Here is a 22,582-nt window from a genome sequence, read left to right as displayed (position 1 = left end):
AGTTAGCTCCGGGGGTGAGCGCCCGACCGGCGTGTTCCGGGCCGAGGCAGGACTCGCAGCGCGGGTGGAGGTCATCGGACATTATGTACCCGGTTCGGCACTCCGGGCACAAGCGAATGTTCGAAGTAGTGTGCTGCTTCATGGCTGAAGAAAAATGGGAAGCGAGCGGCCGGTCTCACCCCAATTTATGCAGGTGAGACCGGGGCGGGGCCCACCATTGGTGGGCGTGGACTAAAGTTTTCAGTGCTGCGCATGTCCGCGAGGGATAACCCCACTAGCGATAGCCTTAAAGGGCGAAGCCTATACGATATAGAACAAAAAGTTATTGAAAGATCAACTTTTCGTCATACCGTCTGACCGTCGCGTGGCGTCAAAGTTTGATGAAACGCCATCAAAACACGAGCTTCTCTATCTCAGACATATTTGGTCCAATCATCTCCAAACTACACATGTAAGACAAGAGTCGCGACCTGAAGACATTTACACAGAAATTGTGACTTAAAATCACAGCGCCTCCTGGTGGCAGCAGGAAATGTCTTGTTTTTGGTACATTTTACACTTGGATGTATTTCTCCTCATCCACTTTGTGAAACCATGTCAAACTGTGTCAAATGGGTCTCAAGACATTGATAATGTAGCCACAAGATTACTGTGACTTTTCATCATGCGGATTATTAATGGCGTGTCATCAAAGTTCAACTCGCCATGACACACGAAATAGCTGTAACTTCCGTGTTCATGGGTCCAGCTCCCTCAAATTACATGTGTGTATCAACAGCCCACGCCTGAAGATATACAGATAGGTTTAAGGAATGGGCGTGTCAAAATAACTGACTAGCGCCCCCTAAAGGGCAGCCCCGGCACTACGATTGGTCTACATCTACAAAAATCGATAGGGACATGTGTCTTTTCATGACAAAGAAATAAGTCTCTTGGACAGATATGCTAAACCACACAGGAAGCCCGCCATTTTGGATTTGGTAGCCATTTTGGCCATATTTCACACTTTTTCTTTGATGTACTTGTTGTAGAACTTTCATCAGATCAACGTGAAATTTTGTTGTCATCACAACAAGATGGAGATGAAAAGTTATTAAAAGATCGATTTCTTGTCTCACGGTGTGACCTTGGCATGACGTCAAAGTTTGATTACACGCCATTAAAACATGAGCTTCTGTATCTTGGACATATTTGGTCCAATCCAGTCCAAACCAGACATGTAAGACAAGACTTGCAACCTGATGACATCTACAAAGACACCATGACTTAAAACGATAGCACCACCTGCTGGTTACAGAAAGTGAGGCGTTTATCCTTGCTGCAGTGCCCAAACGCATGTAACACGGAAATGAGCGCTCGGTCATCGAACACTCTTTCTTCACCGACCGCAACAGACTTGAAATCGCCTGAGCTCGGGCCCGTTAGTGCTACAACGTAGCCCTAGTTTTCATCTGTAATAGACAAATGACAATAACTTTTAAAGCTGAATTTGTGTGACAAGCTGTATTATGTGATTTTTTTGGTCGTTCAATAAATGCAGTGTTTTAAGCAGTGATGTATTACACAGTGTTGTTGCGCTCATATTCATCAATGTTGTCAATAGATCTAACAACAAACAATGATGTCAGATGTTGGATCGTGAACATGTGATGCCTGATGCCGTTTGCATCTGCTTCAGTGGCGATTTTGGCCTGAAATTTCGGGTGTGGCAATTTTGTATGATATCATGTCACCATCACAAAAATAGAGGTAGCTGATTATTATAAGCAGTAGGCCTATATAGACCAGTAAGATATACTATGGGCTGCATTTTGAGGGCCAGCAGGGAGCAGAAATCCTATTTTAAATACAATTCACATGTTTTAGCGCATTAAAGTAAAATGATTGCAACAAAGTGAAAAGATTAGACAGACACATAGCTTCACATCAACGTCAACATCAATAATCTGAATAAAGAGACACATCTGAAAGAGCCCCAGCTCCGCCCCCCCACCCAATGTTAACTTCGGCCTGTGTGGTTCACGCTCATTGGGTTTCCATGGCAACTATATTAAGCTTGGGCAGCTGCGCCCAGAGCAGAGACGGACGGCAAGAGAGAAGCTCAGTTCACAGAGCAAGCACACAGACAGAAACACACATGAAGCAATTGACTCAAAAACAAGACTATAATGCTTGTATGTCCAGTTTATCCACAAACACATTCACGCTACTGTGCATATAAAATAAAATAAAATATATTTAGCCACAAAGTACAGACGTATTGAGCTTTCTGCCCAACAGCGCCATCTGGCTCTGGTGGGGCGGTGCCCCACGTGGCCCTAATGGAGAAACGCCACTGAACTGCTTCACAGCTATCGTTGTCTACACAGATACTGTTGAAATACCTGTCCATTAAATGCAACCCTTGAGACAAATGAGATGGTTATTTTGATGTTTGTAAATATAATGTGATAATATATTAATATCCTACCACTAACTAATGTGAGAAGCAGTGTAAACACAGTCTGTTAATCCCTGGGTCGGCAATCTGCGGCTCCGGAGCCACATGCAGCTCTTCAGCCCCTCTGCAGTGGCTCCCTGTACAGTGCATGTTGCGCATATTTTTCTCGAACGGTGAACTTAACGAATCAGTTCTCTTTGTTTCTGTTTCGGCCTCCAGTCTGACCTGCTCTCACGTTTTGTTTTAATATTTCAGCAACTAAAATATACGTCACATCCTATTACGTCCCGGCGCTCTTCCCTGCAGGTCACTAATCTATAGTCATAACATTGGTCAAGACGTCATTATGGTAAGTGTGCTGCGTCATTTCCTGTTTTCTTGCTGCTGGCGGTGGTCGCTCTCTGTTAGGCCGGGCGAAGGACAGGACTCAGACGCAGAGCAGATGTGTTCGGAGAAAGTTTATTTAATCCTCCAAACAGAGTAAGCTATGGTACAAAAAAACAAAGCGCTCCAAAGGGAGGAAAAAACAGGCTAATGGTACAAAAAAACAAAGCGCTCGAAAGGGAGGAAAAACCAGGCTAATGGTACAAAAAACAAAGCGCTCCAAAGGGAGGAAAAACCAGGCTTCATTCAAAAGGACCTAACTAAGACTAAACACCGCAACTAAAAAAGGCTACAAAGAATAATCACTCTACTGAGGAATACTATAAGCACGAGGCTAAGCAAAACGTAAACTATGGTTCTGGTAACTAGGCTTGGGCTTGAATGACGACTAAAGACGACACACTGGCACAAGACAAAGGGAGACACAGACTATATGAACACATGGGGGGAAAAGGGAACAGGTGGACACAATCAGTAATCAGGGGAGACGATCAGACCGGTGACACATGAGGAAGGGCAAGTGACCTGAAACGAGAGGAGAGTTACCTTTTCAAAATAAAACCGGAAATGACGAGACAAAAAACAAGACATGATCTCACCGCGGTGTGACAGCTCTCTGTATTAACTCCTCCGCTAAACACAGCTGTTTCTCTGTAGCACTACGGCTAAAATCACCAGTCTGTAGTTAAACACCCACACATAACAACCCATACTCTATCGTGCTTAGTGATTCTGTTTTCGGTTTGAGCTCACCCTCGTAGCTCTATAGCAGCGATGTCTTCTCTCTCTTCCTGTTTCCCTACTGCTCTCTCTTGCTCCGAGTGTCTTATGTTTACTTACTCCTCTGCCTCCCTTAACAGTAGTGGTACATGTAATAAATGTAGTGTGTTGATAGCGATGGAGGCGAGGCTTAGCGACTTAGAAACTTGGCTCCGCAGCCTAGAAACTCCGTTAGCTGTAGTTAGTCGGCTCCCGCTAGCCGCGGAGTCATGTTGTTTAGCACGTAGCTTAGCCTTAACGAGCAGTCCCCTGTCTAGTCCCGTGCAGCCGGGAGCCCAGGGCAGCTGGGTGACGACCAGGAGGGGGCATAGTGCTAGACTTAAAAATTAAAGAGCCACCAGCTCACGTTTCAAATAGATTATCTCCACTCAGCGAGGCACCCGCTGATAAACAAACTCTGATTATTGGCGACTCGGTTCTGAGAAACGTCAGGTTAGCGACACCAGCGACCATAGTTAATTGTATCCCAGGGGCCAGAGCCGGTGACATCGCATCTAAACTAAAGCTGCTGGCTAAAACTAAACGTAGATACAATAAAATCGTAATTCACGTTGGCAGCAATGACTAAACGGCATGGGCTTTGTAGATAATTGGATAACTTTTTTGAGAAAACCTGGTCTTGTTATGAGAGACGGCGTTCATCCCACTTGGGATGGAGCAGCTCTCTTATCTAGGAATATTACTAAGTCTATAAAATGACAACCCATAGTTGGGACCAGGACGCAGAGCTGCAGTACTAAACACTTCTCTGCGCTCCCTCTGGATCAGTCACAAAACCCCATAGAGATTGTGTCTGTCCACTGTCCAATTAAATTATAGAAATTAAACAATAACAGAGCGAGAACTCCACACAATAATCTTATTCAAAACAACCTCTGAAACAACACAGGGAACTAAAACTTGTAAATGTGGTCTTTTAAACATTAGATCACTGTCATCAAAAGCTATTTTAGTTAATGAAATAGTCTCCGATTACAACATAGATTTATTATCCCTCACTGAGACGTGGCTGCATCCTGATGAATATGTCAGTCTAAATGAATCTACTCCCCCAGTCATATAAATTCACATGTTCCCAGAGAATTTGGACGAGCAGGTGGAGTTGCTGCTATTTTTAACTCCAGTCTATCAATTAACCCTAAACCTAAACTCAGCTACAAATCATTTGAATGTCTGGTTCTTAGTCTTCCACGCCAATCCAGGAAACACCAACAGCCAATTATATTTGCTGTAGTTTACCGTGCTCCCAGGGCTTATACTGAATTTTTAACGCAATTCCCTGAGTTTTTATCAAACTTAGTCCTAAAGACCGATAAAATTGTTATTGTTGGTGACTCTAATATACATGTTGACAATAAGAAAGATTGCCGTAGCGTAGCATTTAGTTCAATACTAGACTCAATCGGTTTCAGTCAGTGTGTACACAAACCTACTCATTGTGGTAACCACACACTTGACCTTATATTGTCGTACAGTGTCGGAATCGAACATTTAACAGTACTTCCGCGCAATCCAGCTCTATCAGACCATAATTTAATAACCTTCGATTTTTCAATAACTGAATATATGCCAATAATAAAAAACTAATTTTCTACATGTCTATCTGATAGTGCTGTAGCTAAATTTAAGGAAATAATTCCAATTACATTTAAACCCGTATTATCCATAGATATAAAGAACAAATTCTTTAAAAACCCGAGCTCCATTGAGATCGACCACCTCGTCGATAGCTCTGCAGACTCATTACGATTAACATTAGATTCAATAGCACCTCTAAAAAAGAAAAATTTCAAACATAGTAAATTAGCTCCGTGGTATAATTCCCAGACAAATGAGTTAAAACAATTATCAAGAAAACTAGAAAGGAAGTGGCGCTCCAGCAACCATGTTGAAAACCTCATATACTGGAAGAATAGTGTTAAAGAATATAAAAAAGCTCTCCACAAAGCAAGAGCCGCCTACTATTCAAAACTAATAGAAGAGAATAAAAACAACCCAAGGTTTCTCTTCAGGTCTGTAGCCAGGCTGACAGAGAGTCACACCTCCACCGAACCCAGTATTCCTCGATCCCTAAATAGCAATATCTTTATGACCTTTTTTAATGAGAAAATTCTAACTATTAGAAATAAAATCAACCATCTCCTGCCCTCAATTGGCACTAATACCCTCCCAACAACAGAGATCTCAGAAACGGCTGAGAATCCTACCAATTACTTAGACAGCTTCTCTCTGATCACCTGTGATCAGCTTACCAAATTAATCTCAGGTTCTAAACCAACAACTTGTATCTTAGATCCCATTCCTACAAAATTACTTAAAGAAATTCTGCCCCTAATTGACACTTCGTTACTTAATACAATCAATCTGTCATTATCATCAGGTTATGGACCACAGCCTTTAAAATAGCAGTAATCAAACCCCTTCTCAAAAAAAAACACTCTAGACCCAGAGGTTTTAGCCAATAACAGACCAATATCTAATCTCCCCTTCATGTCTAAAATCTTAGAAAAAGTGATAGCCAATCAGCTGTGTGAGTTTCTCCAGTTAAATAATATATATGAAAACTTTCAGTCAGGGTTTAGAGCCAATGGCAGTACAGAGACAGCCTTGGCAAAAGTCATTAATGACCTTTTAATAGTCTCAGATCAGGGAGTTGTGTCTGTCCTCGTTCTGTTAAATCTCAGTGCAGCATTCGACACAATTGACCATCAAATTATATTACAAAGACTCAAACAGTTAATTAACATTAATGGAATCGCCCTTAACTGGTTTAAATCATCCCAATTTGTGCAAATTAATGATGAGTCATCTGTGCGCACCAAAGTAAACCATGGTGTTCCACAGGGCTCTGTGCTCGGCCCAATTTTATTCTCATTATATATGCTTCCACTAGGAAACATTATCAGGACACACTCGGTAAATTTCCACTGCTATGCGGATGACACCCAGTTATACTTATCAATAAAACCTGAACAAAGTAATCAATTAACTAAACTTCGAGCATGTCTCAAGGACATAAAAACCTGGATGACCCGCAATTTTCTCTTATTAAACTCAGACAAAACAGAGGTTATAATACTTGGCCCCAAACACCTTAGAGATACATTATCTAATGATATAGCTGCGCTAGACGACATTGCCCTTGCTTCCAACAAAACAGTCAGGAACTTGGGAGTGATCTTCGATCCTGATTTATCCTTTAATAGTCACTTAAAACAAATTTCTAGAACCGCTTTTTTCCACTTGCGTAAGATCTCAAAAATCAGACATGTCCTTTCGCAAAAAGATGCAGAAAAACTAGTCCACGCCTTTGTTACATCGAGACTGGACTATTGTAATTCATTATTATCAGGCTCCAGCAGTAAGTCGTTAAAGACTCTACAGCTTGTCCAAAATGCCGCAGCACATGTCCTGACGAGAACAAAGAAAAGAGAGCACATTTCTCCTTTGTTAGCATCGCTACACTGGCTTCCAGTTAAATCCAGAATAGAATTTAAAATTCTCCTCCTCACCTTCAAGGCCCTTAATAATATGGCGCCATTTTACCTTAAAGAGCTGTTAGTACCTTATAAACCCACTAGAGCAGTGATTCTCAAATGAGGGTACGCGTACCCCTGGGCCTCCCCCTACCCCGCCAGCCCAACTGCAACCTCCTTTATCTGTTCCCCCAGTATATTCCCCCAAACTACCAGTTCCTTTAGCCCCTCCACCACCCCAGCATCCACCTCTAGGCTCAGGTTACAAGTATTTGCTCATCACTGTCATCCTTCCTGTGTCATCACTATATCCAGTAAATTTAAGATCAGCTCGAGGGAATGTCTTCAAACATAAACTTATACTCAAAGGTGAACTGATTAGATTTGATGAGCCTGGTGGTCATCTGTTGAATGGCTTTTCACATTGGACACAAACATCATATAAAGATATACATTTTGATACAAAATGTAAATATGTAGTGCTGGTCTGACACTACAACTCAAAGCAGATTAGCTTTGCCTCCTTGGTCAGGTTCAAACTCTTTTCTCTCTAGCTTTTTTGGTCTTGTGGTAACTGCGTTAGCGGCCAGGCTAAAGGAGCAGCCACGAGCTAAGTGCTGTGTCACCGTAAAGACAGCGCATTGTGACGTAGCATTAAACGTGGTAAAAAAATGCACTTTTCTGCTAATCTTTGAGCCCAGGTGACCATTTGAAATTTCATTAAACAATCTTTAGATATCTTGGTCAAGATGACAAATAAAGTTTTTGGGCAGTTCACTAGGATGTAGTCATTGGACTGTTGAACTTAAAATTCAAATTCAATTCAATTGTATTTGTATAGTGCAAAATCATAATATACATTATCTCATGGAACTTTACATTGACCAAGTCAAGACCTTTAAATGTATTTTAGTAAATTAAAATGGTAAGAGGTACTTATACCTCCCTTTAAGGAGAGAGCGGCGTATCTTAGAAACAAACACAAACAAACACTCACTTGGACTCAAAGATGAATTAGTTAGATTTTAGTAGATCAGGTTTCAGCAGTTATAAGTAGTAGTGTAGTTATAATGAAAACAATAACAGTGTAAAGATGATATTGATTATTAATGATAGCAACAGTTAATATGTTAATTAAGTAATAATAGGTATTATTGTTAATAATACTAGTAAACATAATAATAATAGTTGTTATCCTCCATCTCTGGAGTCGGAGATACCTGCAAAGAGATAGATAGAGAGAGACAGACAGACAGACAGAGAGACAGAGAGAGAGAGAGAGAGAGACTATGGGAGTGAAAACAACGCATACTTAGTAGTAACAACAAGTTGACAAATGAATGTAGGGGCAGAGAGCCAAAGAGAAGGGTATAAATGCTTAGTGGATGATAGGTGTTCCCCCAACAATCTAGACCTTAAACTAAGGGATGGTTCAAGTCTCACCTGATCCAGCCCTAACTATAGGCCTTATCAAAAAGGAATGTTTTTAGTTTAACCTTAAATGTAGAGATGGTGTCTGCCTCCGGAACCCAGAGACGGAGCTGGTTCCACAGGAGAGGAGCCCAGTAGCTGAAGTCTCTAGCTCCCATTCTGCACTTACAGATTCTTGGAACCACAAGGGAGCCAGTATTTTGGGAGCGAGTGGATCTAATGGGACAAAATTGGGTTATGAACTCTTTGATAAATGATGGGGCTTGCTTATTAAGGGCTTTATATGTGAGTAGCAGGATCTTGAATTCTAATCTGAATTTTAAAGGGAGCCAATGCAGAGAAGCTAACGTCAGGTTTACACAGGACGCGCAGAGCCATTCTCAAGCGCACAGCCGCTTGGCTGTACACCGGGGTGCATATTTCAACGTTTCGATCAGCCAGCGATTCTGCTTTCTCTGCTTGTTTTTGTATGTAACCCGTTCAATGTAGGGGTTAGGGGGTGAATGATGATGGTCTTATACCCCCCCCCCCCCCCACTCTGTCTACCTGCTTGTGTGCTTGTAGTGGATGGGAAGAGGGGGCTTTTAAATATGTGATTGGGAAAACTGGGGAAAATTCAAACTCCAGGACAACAGAAGGGGAATACAAAGTATTGGATGCATATTTGATAATTTATATCATATAAAATATGTCATTTATATCGTTTAAAATAATTTTTTACTTGACGCCGAAATCATTGGGGCAGCGCGTGAGGCTCCCTTGGCGATGCGCGGCACATGTCAGCCGATGTGAACCGCACAATAGTGTCACAGGTGGGCGGAAAGTTGGCACCTGGCTTTCCTGCCCACCATGGAAGCTGCGCTTCCGCTTGCTGTGTAAACCTGGCGTAAGTCTTGCGTTATATCAGTTTGCAATATCTGCTGTGCTGTTGGCATACATGGTATAATGGTATGGATAAATGCTTTTGAAATGTACGGTAGTCTCCATCCCCCTTCCTATCACAACACTAATGATCCTTCAAAAAAATTGGTAACTGTCCCCACATTTTCTTTCAACCCTTTCTTCAACACTTTTTGTAATTGTTCCACTCTCAGAATGAATATTGAAAGTGAGTGAAAAACATCAAATTAAATCTTCAAATCTGTGCGTACATTCCCTTCTTTTTTTTTGCTGAAATATGTCCAGTCAATCAGTATTGGTGTGCCTGAGTAAAGGGTAATGTAGAATAGACTCATATTCAGAGAGGGCACCTTGACTGCTGCTTGTGGCTGTGGCTGAGGTAAAGCTGTCTTCTTCTAACCAGAAGTTCGGAAGTTCAATCCAAGTCTTCCCTATCTGCTTGCTGAAGTGTCCTTGGGCAAGATGCTGAAACCCGAATTGCCCCTAATAGAAAAAAAGTGCTACTAATAGATGCACTGCAAGAATGCGTGTGAATGGGTGACTCAATCAAATTGTATTTGTATAGCCCATATTCACAAATTACAATTAGTTTCATAGGGCTTTAAAATGGCGAGACGTCCTCTGCCCTAACCCTCAGCAAGAGTAAGGAAAAACTACTTAAAAACCCTGTTAACAGGGTAAATATACATAGAAACCTCAGAGAGAGCCACATATGAGGGATTCCTCTCCCAGGACGAACAGACGTGCAATAGATGTCAAGTGCAAGAAAACATCATCAAGAATAAAGTTTTTAGCAGCATTGATGAGGGTAGTCAAGCTGCAATCATAGTCCATGGTCAGCAGGCAGCAAGATAATGATCCATCATCCTGGTCGGATCCACTATAGTCCAAAGTCATTGTCCACTGCTGCTTATTAAGATCCATCATCAGGTGCCGCCTCGGTCGTGGTCCACTACCATTATCGCACTCCAACGCGACAATGATTCCGTCATTCCCACTACGATGAGCCAGCACGATATAGAATCCGCCATACTGGATCCACAAATCGTAATCCATGGTGCGGCCATAGTGGGCCCGGATCTGCGGGCGATAAAGCAAAGTGACTCGGGGAAGGGGTCAAGTCAGTAACATGTACTGATGAGATATGACTTACTTTAATGTGATAGGGATGGAGAAGAGGAAGGAGAAGCTGGAAAGAGAAGCTCTGTGTGTCATGTGTCATAATTTTAATTTAATTTAATTTGCCTTGTAATCAATGATATAGGCTGAACTTGGGGGTACACTGAGGCTCAAGGTAAATCTGACTGGCTACTGGTTTGTATGGTAGTACGATAAAAACCATGTGGCCCACTCAGTAGATCAGCCATCAATACCTCCATGCCTTTTTAAACTAAACGCTTCCTATTTTAGAACATAGGACAAGTAACGTTCTTCCGCACTAATTAGCTCTAACTATAAGCTTTATCAAAAAGGAAGGTTTTGAGCCTATTCTTAAACGAACAGATAGTGTCTGCCTCCCGAACTGAAAGTGGTATATTATTCTACAGCAGGGGGGCTTGATGACTAAAAGCTCTGGCTCCTAGTCTACTTTTAGAGACTTTAGGGACGACAAGTAAGCCTGAATTTTGGGAGCGGAGTGTTCTAGTGGGTTGATAAGGTTCTAACAGCTCTTTAAGATAAAAAGGTGCCATATTATTCAGGGCCTTGAAGGTGAGGAGGAGAATTTTAAATTCTATTCTAGATTTAACCGGAAGCCAGTGTAGCGATGCTTATACTGGGGAAATGTGCTCTCTTCTCTTGGTTCTTGTCAGGACACGTGCTGTGGCATTTTGGACAAGCTGTAGAGTCTTTAACGACTTAATGCTGGAGCCTGATAGTAATGAATTACAATAGTCCAGTCTTGATGTAACAAAGGCATGGACTCGTTTTTCTGCATTTTTTTGTGATAGGACATGTCGAATTTTTTAGATATTATGCGAGTGGTAAAGGCTGTCCTAAGAATTTGTTTTAGGTGTGAGTTAAAGGACAAATCATGACCAAAGATCACTCCAAAGTTCCTGACTGTTTCATTGGAAGCAAGGGCAATGTCGTCTAACGCAGCTATATCATTAGATAATGTATCTCTAAGGTGTTGAAGGGCCAAGTATTATAACCTCTGTTTTGTCTGAGTTTAATAAGAGAAAATTGCGGGTCATCCAGGTTTTTATGTCCTTGAGACATGCTCGAAGTTTAGTTAATTGATTACTTTGTTTCAGGTTTTATTGACAAGTATAACTGGGTGTCATCCGCATAACAGTGGAAATTTACAGAGTGTGTCCTGATAATGTTTCCTAGTGGAAGCATATATAATGAGAATAGAATTGGGCCGAGCACAGAGCCCTGTGGAACACCATGGTTAACTTTGGTGCGCACAGATGACTCATCATTAATTTGCACGAATTGGAAGCGATCAGAAAAATATGATTTAAACCAGTTAAGGGCGGTTCCATCATGTAATTAACTGTTTGAGTCTTTGTAATAGAATTTGATGGTCAATTGTGTTGAATGCTGTACTGAGATCTAACAGAACGAGGACAGACACAACTCCCTGATCTGAGGCTATTAAAAGGTCATTAGTGACTTTTGCCAAGGCTGTCTCTGTACTGTGATTGGCTCTAAACCCCAACTGAAAGTCTTCATATATATTATTTTCCTGGAGAAACTCACAGAGCTGATTGGCTACCACTTTTTCTAAGATTTTAGACATGAAGGGGAGATTAGATATTCGTCTGTAATTGGCTAAAACCTCTGGGTCTAGGGTGGGTTTTTTGAGAAGGGGTTTGATTACTGCTATTTTAAAAGACTGTGATGCATAACCTGATGATAATGACAGATTGATTGTGTTAAGTAACAAACTATCAATTAGGGGATTTCTTTAAGTAATTTTGTAGGAATGGGATCTAAGATTCAGGTTGTTGGTTTAGAACCTGAGATTATTTTGGTAAACTGATCACAGGTGATCAGAGAGAAGCTGTCTAAGTAATGGGTAGGATTCTCAGCCGTTTCTGAGATCTCTGTTATTGGGAGGGTATTAGTGCCAATTAAGGGCAGGAGATTGTTTATTTTATTTCTAATAGTTAGAATTTTCTCATTAAAAAAGGTCATAAAGTTATTGCTATTTAGGGATCAAGGAATACTGGGTTCGGTGGAGGTGTGACTCTCTGTCAGCCTGGCTACAGTGCTGAAGAGAAACCTGAGGTTGTTTTTATTCTCGTCTATTAGTTTTGAATAGTAGGCAGCTCTTGCTTTGTGGAGAGCCTTTTTATATTCTTTAACACTATTCTTCCAGTATATGAGGTTTTCAACATGGACGCTTGAGCACCACTTCCTTTCTAGTTTTCTTGATAATTTTTTTAACTCATTTGTATGGGAATTATACCACGGAGCTAATTTAATATGTTTGACATTTTTCTTTTTTAGAGGGGATATTGAATCTAATGTTAATCGTAATGAGTGTGCAGAGCTATCGACGAGGTGGTCGATCTCAATGGAGCTCGGTTTTTAAAGAATTAGTTCTTTATATCTATGTATAATATGGGTTTAAATATAATTGGAATTATTTCCTTAAATTTAGCTACTGCACTATCAGGTAGACATCTAGAAAATGAGTTTTTTATTAGTGGCATATATTCAGTTATTGAAAAATCAAAGGTTATTAAATTATGGTCTGAAAGAACTGGATTGCGCGGGGTACTGTTAAATGTTCAATTCCGACACCGTACAATAATGCAAGGTCAAGTGTGTGGTTACAACAATGAGTAGGTTGGTGTACACACTGACTGAAACCAATTGAGTCTAGTATTGAACTAAATGCTACGCTCTTTAGGACTAAGTTTGATAAAAAAGAATGGGAATTCTGTAAGAATTCAGTATAAGCCCTGGGAGCACAGTAAACAACAGCAAATATGATTTGCTGTTGGTGTTTCCTGGATTTGCGTGGAAGACTTAGAACCAGACATTCAAATGATTTGTAGCTGAGTTTAGGTTTAGGATTAATTGATAGACTGGAGTTAAAAATAGCAGCAACTCCACCTCCTAGTCCAAATTCTCTGGGAACCTGTGCATTTATATGACTGGGGGGAGTAGATTAATTTAAACACATTCATCAGGATGCAGCCACGTCTCAGTGAGGGATAATAAATCTATGTTGTAATCGGAGACTAGTTCATTAACTAAAATAGCTTTGGTTGACAGTGATCTAATGTTTAAAAGACCACATTTAAAAGTCTTAGTTCCTTGTGTTGTTTCAGAGGTTGTTTTAATTTTTATTAGATTATTGTGTGGAGTTCTCGCTCTGTTATTGTTTAATTTCAATAATGTAATCGGACGGTGGACAGACACAAATTCTATGGGGTTTTGTGACTGATCCAGAGGGAGCACAGAGAAGTGTTTTTCACTGCAGTGGTTTTTTATGTGTGTTTCATCCAAGTTTGATTTGATTTATTTTTGTCTATTTTTGGAATAAGGCCAGCACTTTACATATCGCTGCACTGGGAATTGCATTGCAGCCAAAGAATAAATGCACTTGGACGGAAAGACTCGTTTTGTCTCCTGTTTGTGCCATATCGGCTTGTGCCAACATTACATTGGTCATTGGAGTTGTAAATATTGGGCTGGGCTTGTCTTCAAGTTGCAAGCATTTCAGTATCACATTGAAATCACGATAAACGTGTTAACAAGCCAGGCAGCATTTAAATTAACATGTGGACTGCAGTATTTGTAATGACTGCCTCAGTGTGCATTACTCTTCTCATACCTGCACAAATAGCCTAATATATTTTGAGTAAATCCATTTGGGGTCTCCCGATGGCCTAGAAATTTAAGAAGAGAAATGTATAGGCACGATGTATCTGGGGAAGTCTGGGACCTTAGTTACATGTCATCTCCTTTGTTTATACTTTAAATGTCAAGCAAAGATAAAATAACCAAAACATGAATAAAATATGACAGTACATGGCAAGTATAATGTAATCCACTATTATACACAAGAACAAGTTGACATGTTAAACAATATCTTCATTAAGTATGTGGTCAATAGATCTGTAGGATGTGGTCCCTTGAATGTATCCAGGAATTTGTGGTGTGTCTGTAGCATTCAGTACTCCAGAATATTGATGAAGTGTTGAGGACAGTCGGATACCAAGTGGAGTTGAGCTGAGATAAGTGTACAGGTTTGTAGAGACATGTACTGGAGATACTCAGCAGCGACGCATACAGATTAAGTATCTGAGTGTCACTCAGTCACCTCCATGAAGCCGAAATTTGTTGCAAGTTTCTCAAATGAGTGAAATTTACTATAAATGGGTGTAATAGATATAGATGTGATGCAGATGTGAATGCAGCATAGGCTACAAGAATGATTCAACAAGATACAGATAACCTTCACTAACTATTTCGATCAATGTGAGTACTGCTGTAACAGACAATGAGAAGAGGAAGAGTTCATGATGCAACAAGGTGTATATTTGTGCTTCAACAGCTGTAAACCATAAATGCAACAAATGTACACTCAGTTAGCTAGTCAGAACCGAACGCAGTCAAGTACAACAGTCATTCCTACTGTGCTTTCATGAAATTGAATTACTGTTCCAGATTGGTGGTAGCTGTACTTTCTTAAGGCTGCATTTTGAAATGCTGTTGAATTGTGTTGCTGTGTTGTACGCAGTAGTGACGAATCAGTGCCATCCAATAAGAATATTGGGTCACAAAATATTTATTTTGAGATTTTTCAATATATGACTAGATCAATATAGTGACCCTGTTGGCTATAATAATTGCATAGACAAAGTCTAATATAACAAGCCTAGTTCACCTAAAACTTGGCAGTTGTTTGGACATATGATGTGGGTGTCTGCTCTGCAGGTTAAGGTGGATGGGCAGCTGAATAACATAATTTACTCATTATTGTAATTAGAGTATACAAGATTGAGTCCCAAGAACTACTGCCTATAACATAAATTCTCTTGTATCTTTGCAGGTGTCACTCTCAATTCTGTGAGTTCATAGCTAATCAGCAGCAGTGTTGGGTACAGAGAGGAGTCACAGCATGGACCTTAGATTCAGACTGCTGTCACCTCTCACCAGGGGAGCGCTTCATCTCCTGCTGCTGGCCAGACTGGTGCTGCCTTCTCACTCAGAGAGTGAGTACTAATATTATTTACACAGCTCAAGGTTTTGTTAAATTGTTTATGGTCTGTATCTATATAGCGCTTTCTATATCACAGACACTTATACAGTGCATCTATGTGGAGCACTTTCTCTATGAGAAGGTGGCAATTTGGGTTTCAGTATCTTGCTCAAGGACACTTCGGCATTTGGCAAGGGGAACACTGGGATCTAATTGCCGACCTTGCAAATAGGGGGAACCACTCTAACCCCTGAGCCACTGCACTCAAAACAATTAGAAGCACTATTTATGGGTAATGTTTTCATATGAATGGCCGGCAGTTAGTATGGCAGATCATAAAATGTGAGTACGCGGAGATTAATGATTAATGTTTAATTTTTGAACAACAATTTAATGTCAATGTTTATCTAACATTTCTTTTTAGGTTTTATTTATGAACACAAATACATTAAAGTCTGTTAACATGGAGCAAGTATACAAACAACTGTCAACAAATACAGCCTTTGTTCTTAGTAAATTATTCAGTTATCCTCATTTTCTCATCACAACTTTTCATACGCTCACAGGCTGAAATATGTTACAGAATGAACTGCAATACTGATCAAATTAATTTCAAAGATGATAACTGGAAAAAAATGTATATGACCTTGATTATGCCCAATAAGGTTAACATAGTTGAATTCATTTGTTTGATTTATTTATGTGAAGAACATCAAAAAGTTGAATTTGTAGACATTATGTTGACGTAGAGATGGAGGCAAGCCCGGAGATAGTCACAAAGACTCTGTAAGGTGAAACATACTGATGGATTTATTAAAAAAATTAACTACGCCAAATGTTGGTTATGGAAGATAGATTTTTGAACATTTCTAGCCATTGCACTCTTCAGTTCTTACCTACAGTTACTTTACACAGTATTTGTGCTTTACTTTGCATCCAGTGATGTGAACAACACTGTCTCAAAGAGGGGGGTCATGGCTGGATTTGGAGACAAAAAAAAAAGCTGCATCCATTGACCAGCAAAGATTCAAAGATGGCTCTATTGTTCCCCCTTGAGATTCAGCTTTGTGTAATAAGCAAAAAATGACACACAACAATCAGGTCAAATTTGAAAAAGTGAAAGGTTTGAAATTAAGAAAAGGGATATTGTTTTTATATAAAGTAAACAACAGGTTACGAATTGTGGCCTTAGGGAGACAACAACTTTATTTAAGTGTTATAAACTGAATCTAATTGCATAATAATAAGCAATTTACAAAGTGCTCAAGAAAGAAGCTTTCAGAGATACAGACAAACACACACACACACACACACACGCACACAAAGGGCTCATGTTAGAACCCAGCTGGATTGTTCAAGGATTAGGGTTCACAACAGTTCTGATTTCTCATGTGTACAACTGAGTGAAGCTCTGAAAGAGTGATTGAGTGAAAGTGTGCAAATTATCCCCTATTCAACATAAAAAATTACAAGGCTATCATTGGCTGGTTTGCTTGCGGGTCAAGGGTGAATGAGGAAGGAGAGTGAAGAAGACAAGTTTTGATGTGAGGAGTGTCGGAGTGGAAACAAGAAGTGTTACATGTTCTTCGGATTAATAAAGTTCCAAATAAGGAGAGAAGTTCTGTGTCCTCTCTGAAGCGAAGACGCTACAAAACATTTATTTATAACCTGCCTGCTGACAGAACAAATTAAAACTGTCAACTCAGTCATCAAAAGTCAGGGGGCGGGTTAAAGCTTCTGATTTGTGGTTGAACATGAATATACTGCTTCTGCCTAATTCAAGATGGCACCGGGCATCTGGTTGCTAACTGGCAATCATAATGAAAAAAATAAGAAGAGCCCTGCTGCCCTACATGAAAAATGGAAGACATTCAAATCATTGACGTGACTCATTGTTCGGAAGAAGAGAATAGAAAGAAAACAGAACATTTTTAAACAGGTGTTCGACGTGGCCACGTCACTCCATGAAATCTTGCTCCGCCTCCTCCAACTAAATTCTACGATGGCAACTTATATTGATCACGTTTGTCCCGGGTCAGATTCATCAATATGAGTGGTTGATTATATAAAAGATTCATCCGCCTCTTGCTCGCTCGCTCTTTTCCACTCTCTCTCTCTCTTACTTGCTCACACACATACACCAGGGGACACATGTATATACTGTGTATTCAGTCTGATTAAGTGTAATAGATGTCACGTGTAATGGAGAACATCTGAAAGATAAGGGTATTTGCAATATTGATTAGAATAAACACTTTGTAGCATAATGGATGGTAAATTATTTGATGGATTATTGTCAGTAATGGTCGAGTATCTGAGTAGAAATATTGAATATCAAGCAGTCTAGTTGTAATCATAATCCATGGTCAGCTGCCACCTCAATCATGGTCCACCACAACTATCAGATGCCAACACGATACATGATCCATCATTATTATCACGATCAGCCAGCACGATACAGAATCCCCGATACAGTATCCACCATTAGATAGATAGATAGATAGATAGATAGATTACTTTATTCATCCCCGAAGGGAAATTAAGTCATCATAGCAGCCGGTACATTTGAATACAATAAAATACAATACAATAGAATAAAATAAAATAAAATATAAAATATAAAACATAAAATATGAAATATTGCGGTAGAAAGAATAAAAACAGAAACACAAGATAAATGGGTAGATAAGGTGCAGTGGCCGATGATGGTAATAGTACTGATGATATGATGGTAATGTTATTGTTAGACAGTATATAAAAAATAAAATAGTACAGTATATATAGTATATAATATATATTTATATATGAAAGTAATTATACCAACATAATAGCAGTATAAAGTAATAATAGCAGCAACAGTATATATAATAATAATAATAGTAAAATATAATAATAATAACAACATGTACACATGTATAAATATGTGTATATAGACTTATATAAAATACAAAGAATATATAAAGAGTATGATATAATATATGATATATAGTACGGGTATAAATATAAGTATTTGGCGATACAATAGATAATATAATATACTATCAGTGTAAGAATATGTTGACTGAGTGTGCAAAAGACAATATTATTGTATAAAGTGATGAATTGAGACAGGTATGTTTAGTGCAGTTCTGTGACGGTGGCTCTGACAGAGGTAGATACGTTCTACAGTCTTATTGCGGTTGGGAGGAACCATTTCCTGTATCGTTCCTTAGAGCAGCGGGGTTGAATGAGTCTGTGGCTGAAGCTGCTCCTTGGCTTGTCCAGTGTTATGTTGAGGGGGTGAGAGGGATTGTCCATGATTGCCAGCAGTTTTGCCAGCATCCTGTCCTCCACCACCTCCTCCAGGGTGACAAGCTTAGAGCCAACCACAGACTCTGCCTTCCTAATCAGTTTTTTCAGTTTGTTGGCGTCCTTAGCCTTGATGCCCGCATCCCAGGACACCACAGCAAAGAAGATGTTGCTCGCCACAACAGACTTATAGAACATCTGCAGCATCTTGTTTCAGACATTGAAGGACCTGAGCCTCCTCAGGAAATAAATCATGTTCTCTGATTACCGATCCAACATCATATATCATGAGATATTCATTTCTTTGATGTGAAAAGGAGGGAGAAGAGGAAGTAGAAGCTTGGAAGAGAAGCTCCTTGTATCATGTGTTCCCCCGATATTCTAGACTTATAGCAGCATAACTAAGAGCAGGTCCAAGACAAGCCAGAGTTTCCAAATGAGGTTTCAAACAAAGGCAAACAACTGTATGGCCTGTGAATATAAATAAAACCAAAGAGGACTCTAGCCGAGAGCTGCTGATGCTTATTAAAAAAACAAAAAAATAGATGCAAAAATACACTCATCTAATCAAAACTAAACCTGTTAACAAAACAGAAAGTAAGCAACACTGCGGAACCTAGGGAGGCTATACGAAAACGCACTAAGTTAAGCACTCATACAACAAATGTTATCACAACAAGAACTAGTCAATAATGACATCTGACAAATTAATCTATTGCACGCTGCTAATCAGCAATCCAGACTGAAGCTTCAGCTGGAGGTTATATAGGGCAGATGCTCTCCAGTGATTAGTAGGGCGGCCTGGGGATCCGCCAATCAGGAGAACACCAGAAAGTGCTGTTGAGTGAAAGCAGGCCACGTCTCCACCCATTGCGGCAAGTACTGCACCAGGGACCACACACCCTATTTAATATAAATACACATAAAAAGGACATCACCAGGAGATAGTGTGGCAGACGTAACAAAGACACTGAACCCTGAATTGCCCCTCCTAGAAAAAGTGCTGCCCATAGATGCACTATATGAATGTGAAAGGCAATAATCTTTATTGTGAAGCACTCTGAGTTCACACCGGTACAGTAAACTTTCTGTCTTATCTGTCCCAACCGTTCCACACATACCCAACACCTTGTCACAGGGGGCCTATGGAACAGCCAGTCATCTACCCGCAAGACAGATGTAGCATTTACCTCTAATACACCAAATACTGGACTAGTTCTGAGGAGTGGGGTGAAAACATAAAATAAGAAGCCAGAGACCAGGTACTTAAAATTTAAAGCAGGCACTTTACTAAACACACTTAAACAAAAACATAATAAATAAAATATATTATAAACATACTAAAGTTAATAAACATATATACACATAATCAAAACAATAAACGAGGGTTTAGATGAGTGGAGCTCACTCTTCTTCCCTTAACTCTCTTCCTAGGGTTTGTTGTGATTGTCTTTTCAAAATAAAGTTCCGCCTGAAAACCTTATTCAGTTCAACTCAATAAAATTAAAGAAATGGCTGATACTCCTACCACTCTGGCAGTGAGTATCCAAAGTCCCATCCAGGCAGTGGCAGAAGTCCGGTCCAGGTGGAAGGGATGTTCGCTTCAGCCCTTAAAAACGGACCCCGGCAGTCTTATAGCTCGTCATCTTGCCTGTGCTGCGTGTGTATCGCTTCAACACACACACAGGTGTCTCTTCGCAGGTTCTGATCACAGAACCTCTTCAAGTACGCAATGCACTTTTGAACAAACTTTTGGTATTCCTTTCAGGTCTTCACAATGCCTTTTTCTGACACAACGTACCCTAGATACTTGACAGAGGTCTGAAAGAATCTGCATTTGTCAGGAGACAACTTCAGGCCATACTCTCTCAATCTGTTGAGGACATTTAGTAGCCTTACTCATGTTCCTCCAAAGTCGAAGAGAAAATGATGTCATCGCTAAAAAAAAGGACTTGCTTCAGGTTTAGCTCTCCCATGCAACGCTCCAGTCCTGTGTTTATCTGACTCCTCCACTTCAATCTGGTAAAAGCCAGACTTCAGATCTAGAACAGAAAACCATTTTGATCCATTCAAGGCTGAGAATGACACACATTGGGTAGGGCATATGAGTCCTTTACCATCTGGAGGTTGAGCTTCCTGTCGTCTATGCATAGCATGATGTCACCATTGTTTTTCTTTAACGACTACGATCGGTGCGGAGAAAGGTAACTCTGATTCACGGATGATTTCTGCATCTTGGAGTTCTTGGAGATGTTTACGCAAAGCCTCAATGTCTTGTGGATGTATGGGTCTCGCTCTGTGTTTGAATGGTGTTTCGTCACTGAGCTTTATGTGATGTTTCATCTTGTCAGTGCGTCCAAAGCAGAGATCCCGCTGTGTCAACACATCTGGCATTGACTTCAGCTTTTCTGTTAGTCGTTCCTTCCACTCATTAGGTATTGTAGAGTCTCCAAAGTTGAAGTTTATCTTAGGCATTTGGTCAGGTTTAGTAAGAGAGTCTGAGTTTTGGTTGTGATGAGCTGAACTCTTTTGATAGCATTCACTTACGCTATTACAGTCTTTGGAAGGATGGGTTGGATTTTTGGGTACACTGGTATGTGGCGGGGTGATTTGGATGAGAGACTTGCTAAGCAATTTCTAACCATTATGCCACCTGGTAGAAATGAGTCTTTGGAAGTCTCCACCGTGACCTTGTTTTCCAGCATCTGGTGCTCTGCAACTGATCAATCCTTCCACAACTCTGGTTTCCCCAGGAGTGATGGTCTCAGGATCATGGCTGAGCAGTCTTACAACTCCTACCCTGGGGTCAACTTTCTGTCTTTGTCTCATTTCAAGGGTGTTGAGGACAACTTTGTGTCCATATGACAAATATTGGGTGTAATGAGGTGCAACCTCTGAGTAATGCTCGTACAGGATGGCTAGAGTGTTGGTGCCTATTAAAACATTTGACATGGTTGAGCACATGTCAGGTACAATTAAGGCCAAAGTGGGGACTTCAACATCTATACCAAGGGAACTCTTGGGGAATGCAATATCTATTTTGACATATCCTAAGTAGGGGATATCTTGGCCGTTAGAAACCTCGACTTTAAGCAGGTCGTTCAGGGATTATATAGGTAAATGTGAGAGGTTTTGTTTGTAGAATGAATTTGTTATCGTTGTCACTTGTGCTGTTGTTTTTGCTCCGATAAGCCCCTTTGTTAGGGTTACTGTCTGTTGTTTTGATTGTGTGTATGCCGAGGTGGCGCACCATTTCTTTTTGGGACACTTTTCCTGTATTCCAATCCCTATTTGTCCCCTAATAGTGACTGATGCCAGTTTAACTGATTGGATGTGGAGGAACCGTTTTTCTGTTCCTACTCTAGTTGTCTTTCTCTCAGCAGCTGCCTCTTTGCAGCTACTATTGTAGGTCTTGGTTCAGCTTCACACTGAGGATTAATGTGTCCATCTTCACCGCACCTGAAACAGTACAAGGGTCTTGGTTTGTTCATGTATTTACTGATGACATCAGAGTTGTTGGACCGTAATTGTTGTGGTCTGTGACTCTGAGCTGGGGACTGTGTGGTTGTAGCTTTGAAGGATGGTTTGTTTGAAAATGATTTATTGTTGTTTTGTTTGATTTGTGAGAGTTGAGGCTGTAACTCAGCTATCTGTCTTTTCAGGCCCTGTATCTCAGAGTGAGGGTCACTGCGTCTGTGAGGTGAAGTATAGTCTTCA

General features: G+C 40.3%; 1 protein-coding gene across 1 annotated transcript in view; it reads left to right on the top strand.

Annotated features, from left to right (window-relative positions):
* Window positions 1–22,582, top strand: part of ptprfa (protein tyrosine phosphatase receptor type Fa) — a 242,174-nt gene that overhangs the window by 28,371 nt on the left and 191,221 nt on the right. The window contains exon 2 of the mRNA XM_062395231.1: window positions 15,428–15,590. Within this exon, the coding sequence (XP_062251215.1) occupies window positions 15,497–15,590 (94 nt within the window). The 5' untranslated portion in view covers window positions 15,428–15,496. The remainder of the gene's footprint in view (window positions 1–15,427; window positions 15,591–22,582) is intronic.

This window comes from Platichthys flesus, chromosome 9 (assembly GCF_949316205.1).
Source record: "Platichthys flesus chromosome 9, fPlaFle2.1, whole genome shotgun sequence".
NCBI lineage: Eukaryota > Metazoa > Chordata > Actinopteri > Pleuronectiformes > Pleuronectidae > Platichthys > Platichthys flesus.
Note: the sequence above shows the minus strand (reverse complement) of the source record. Positions and strands in the feature narration are given on the sequence as shown.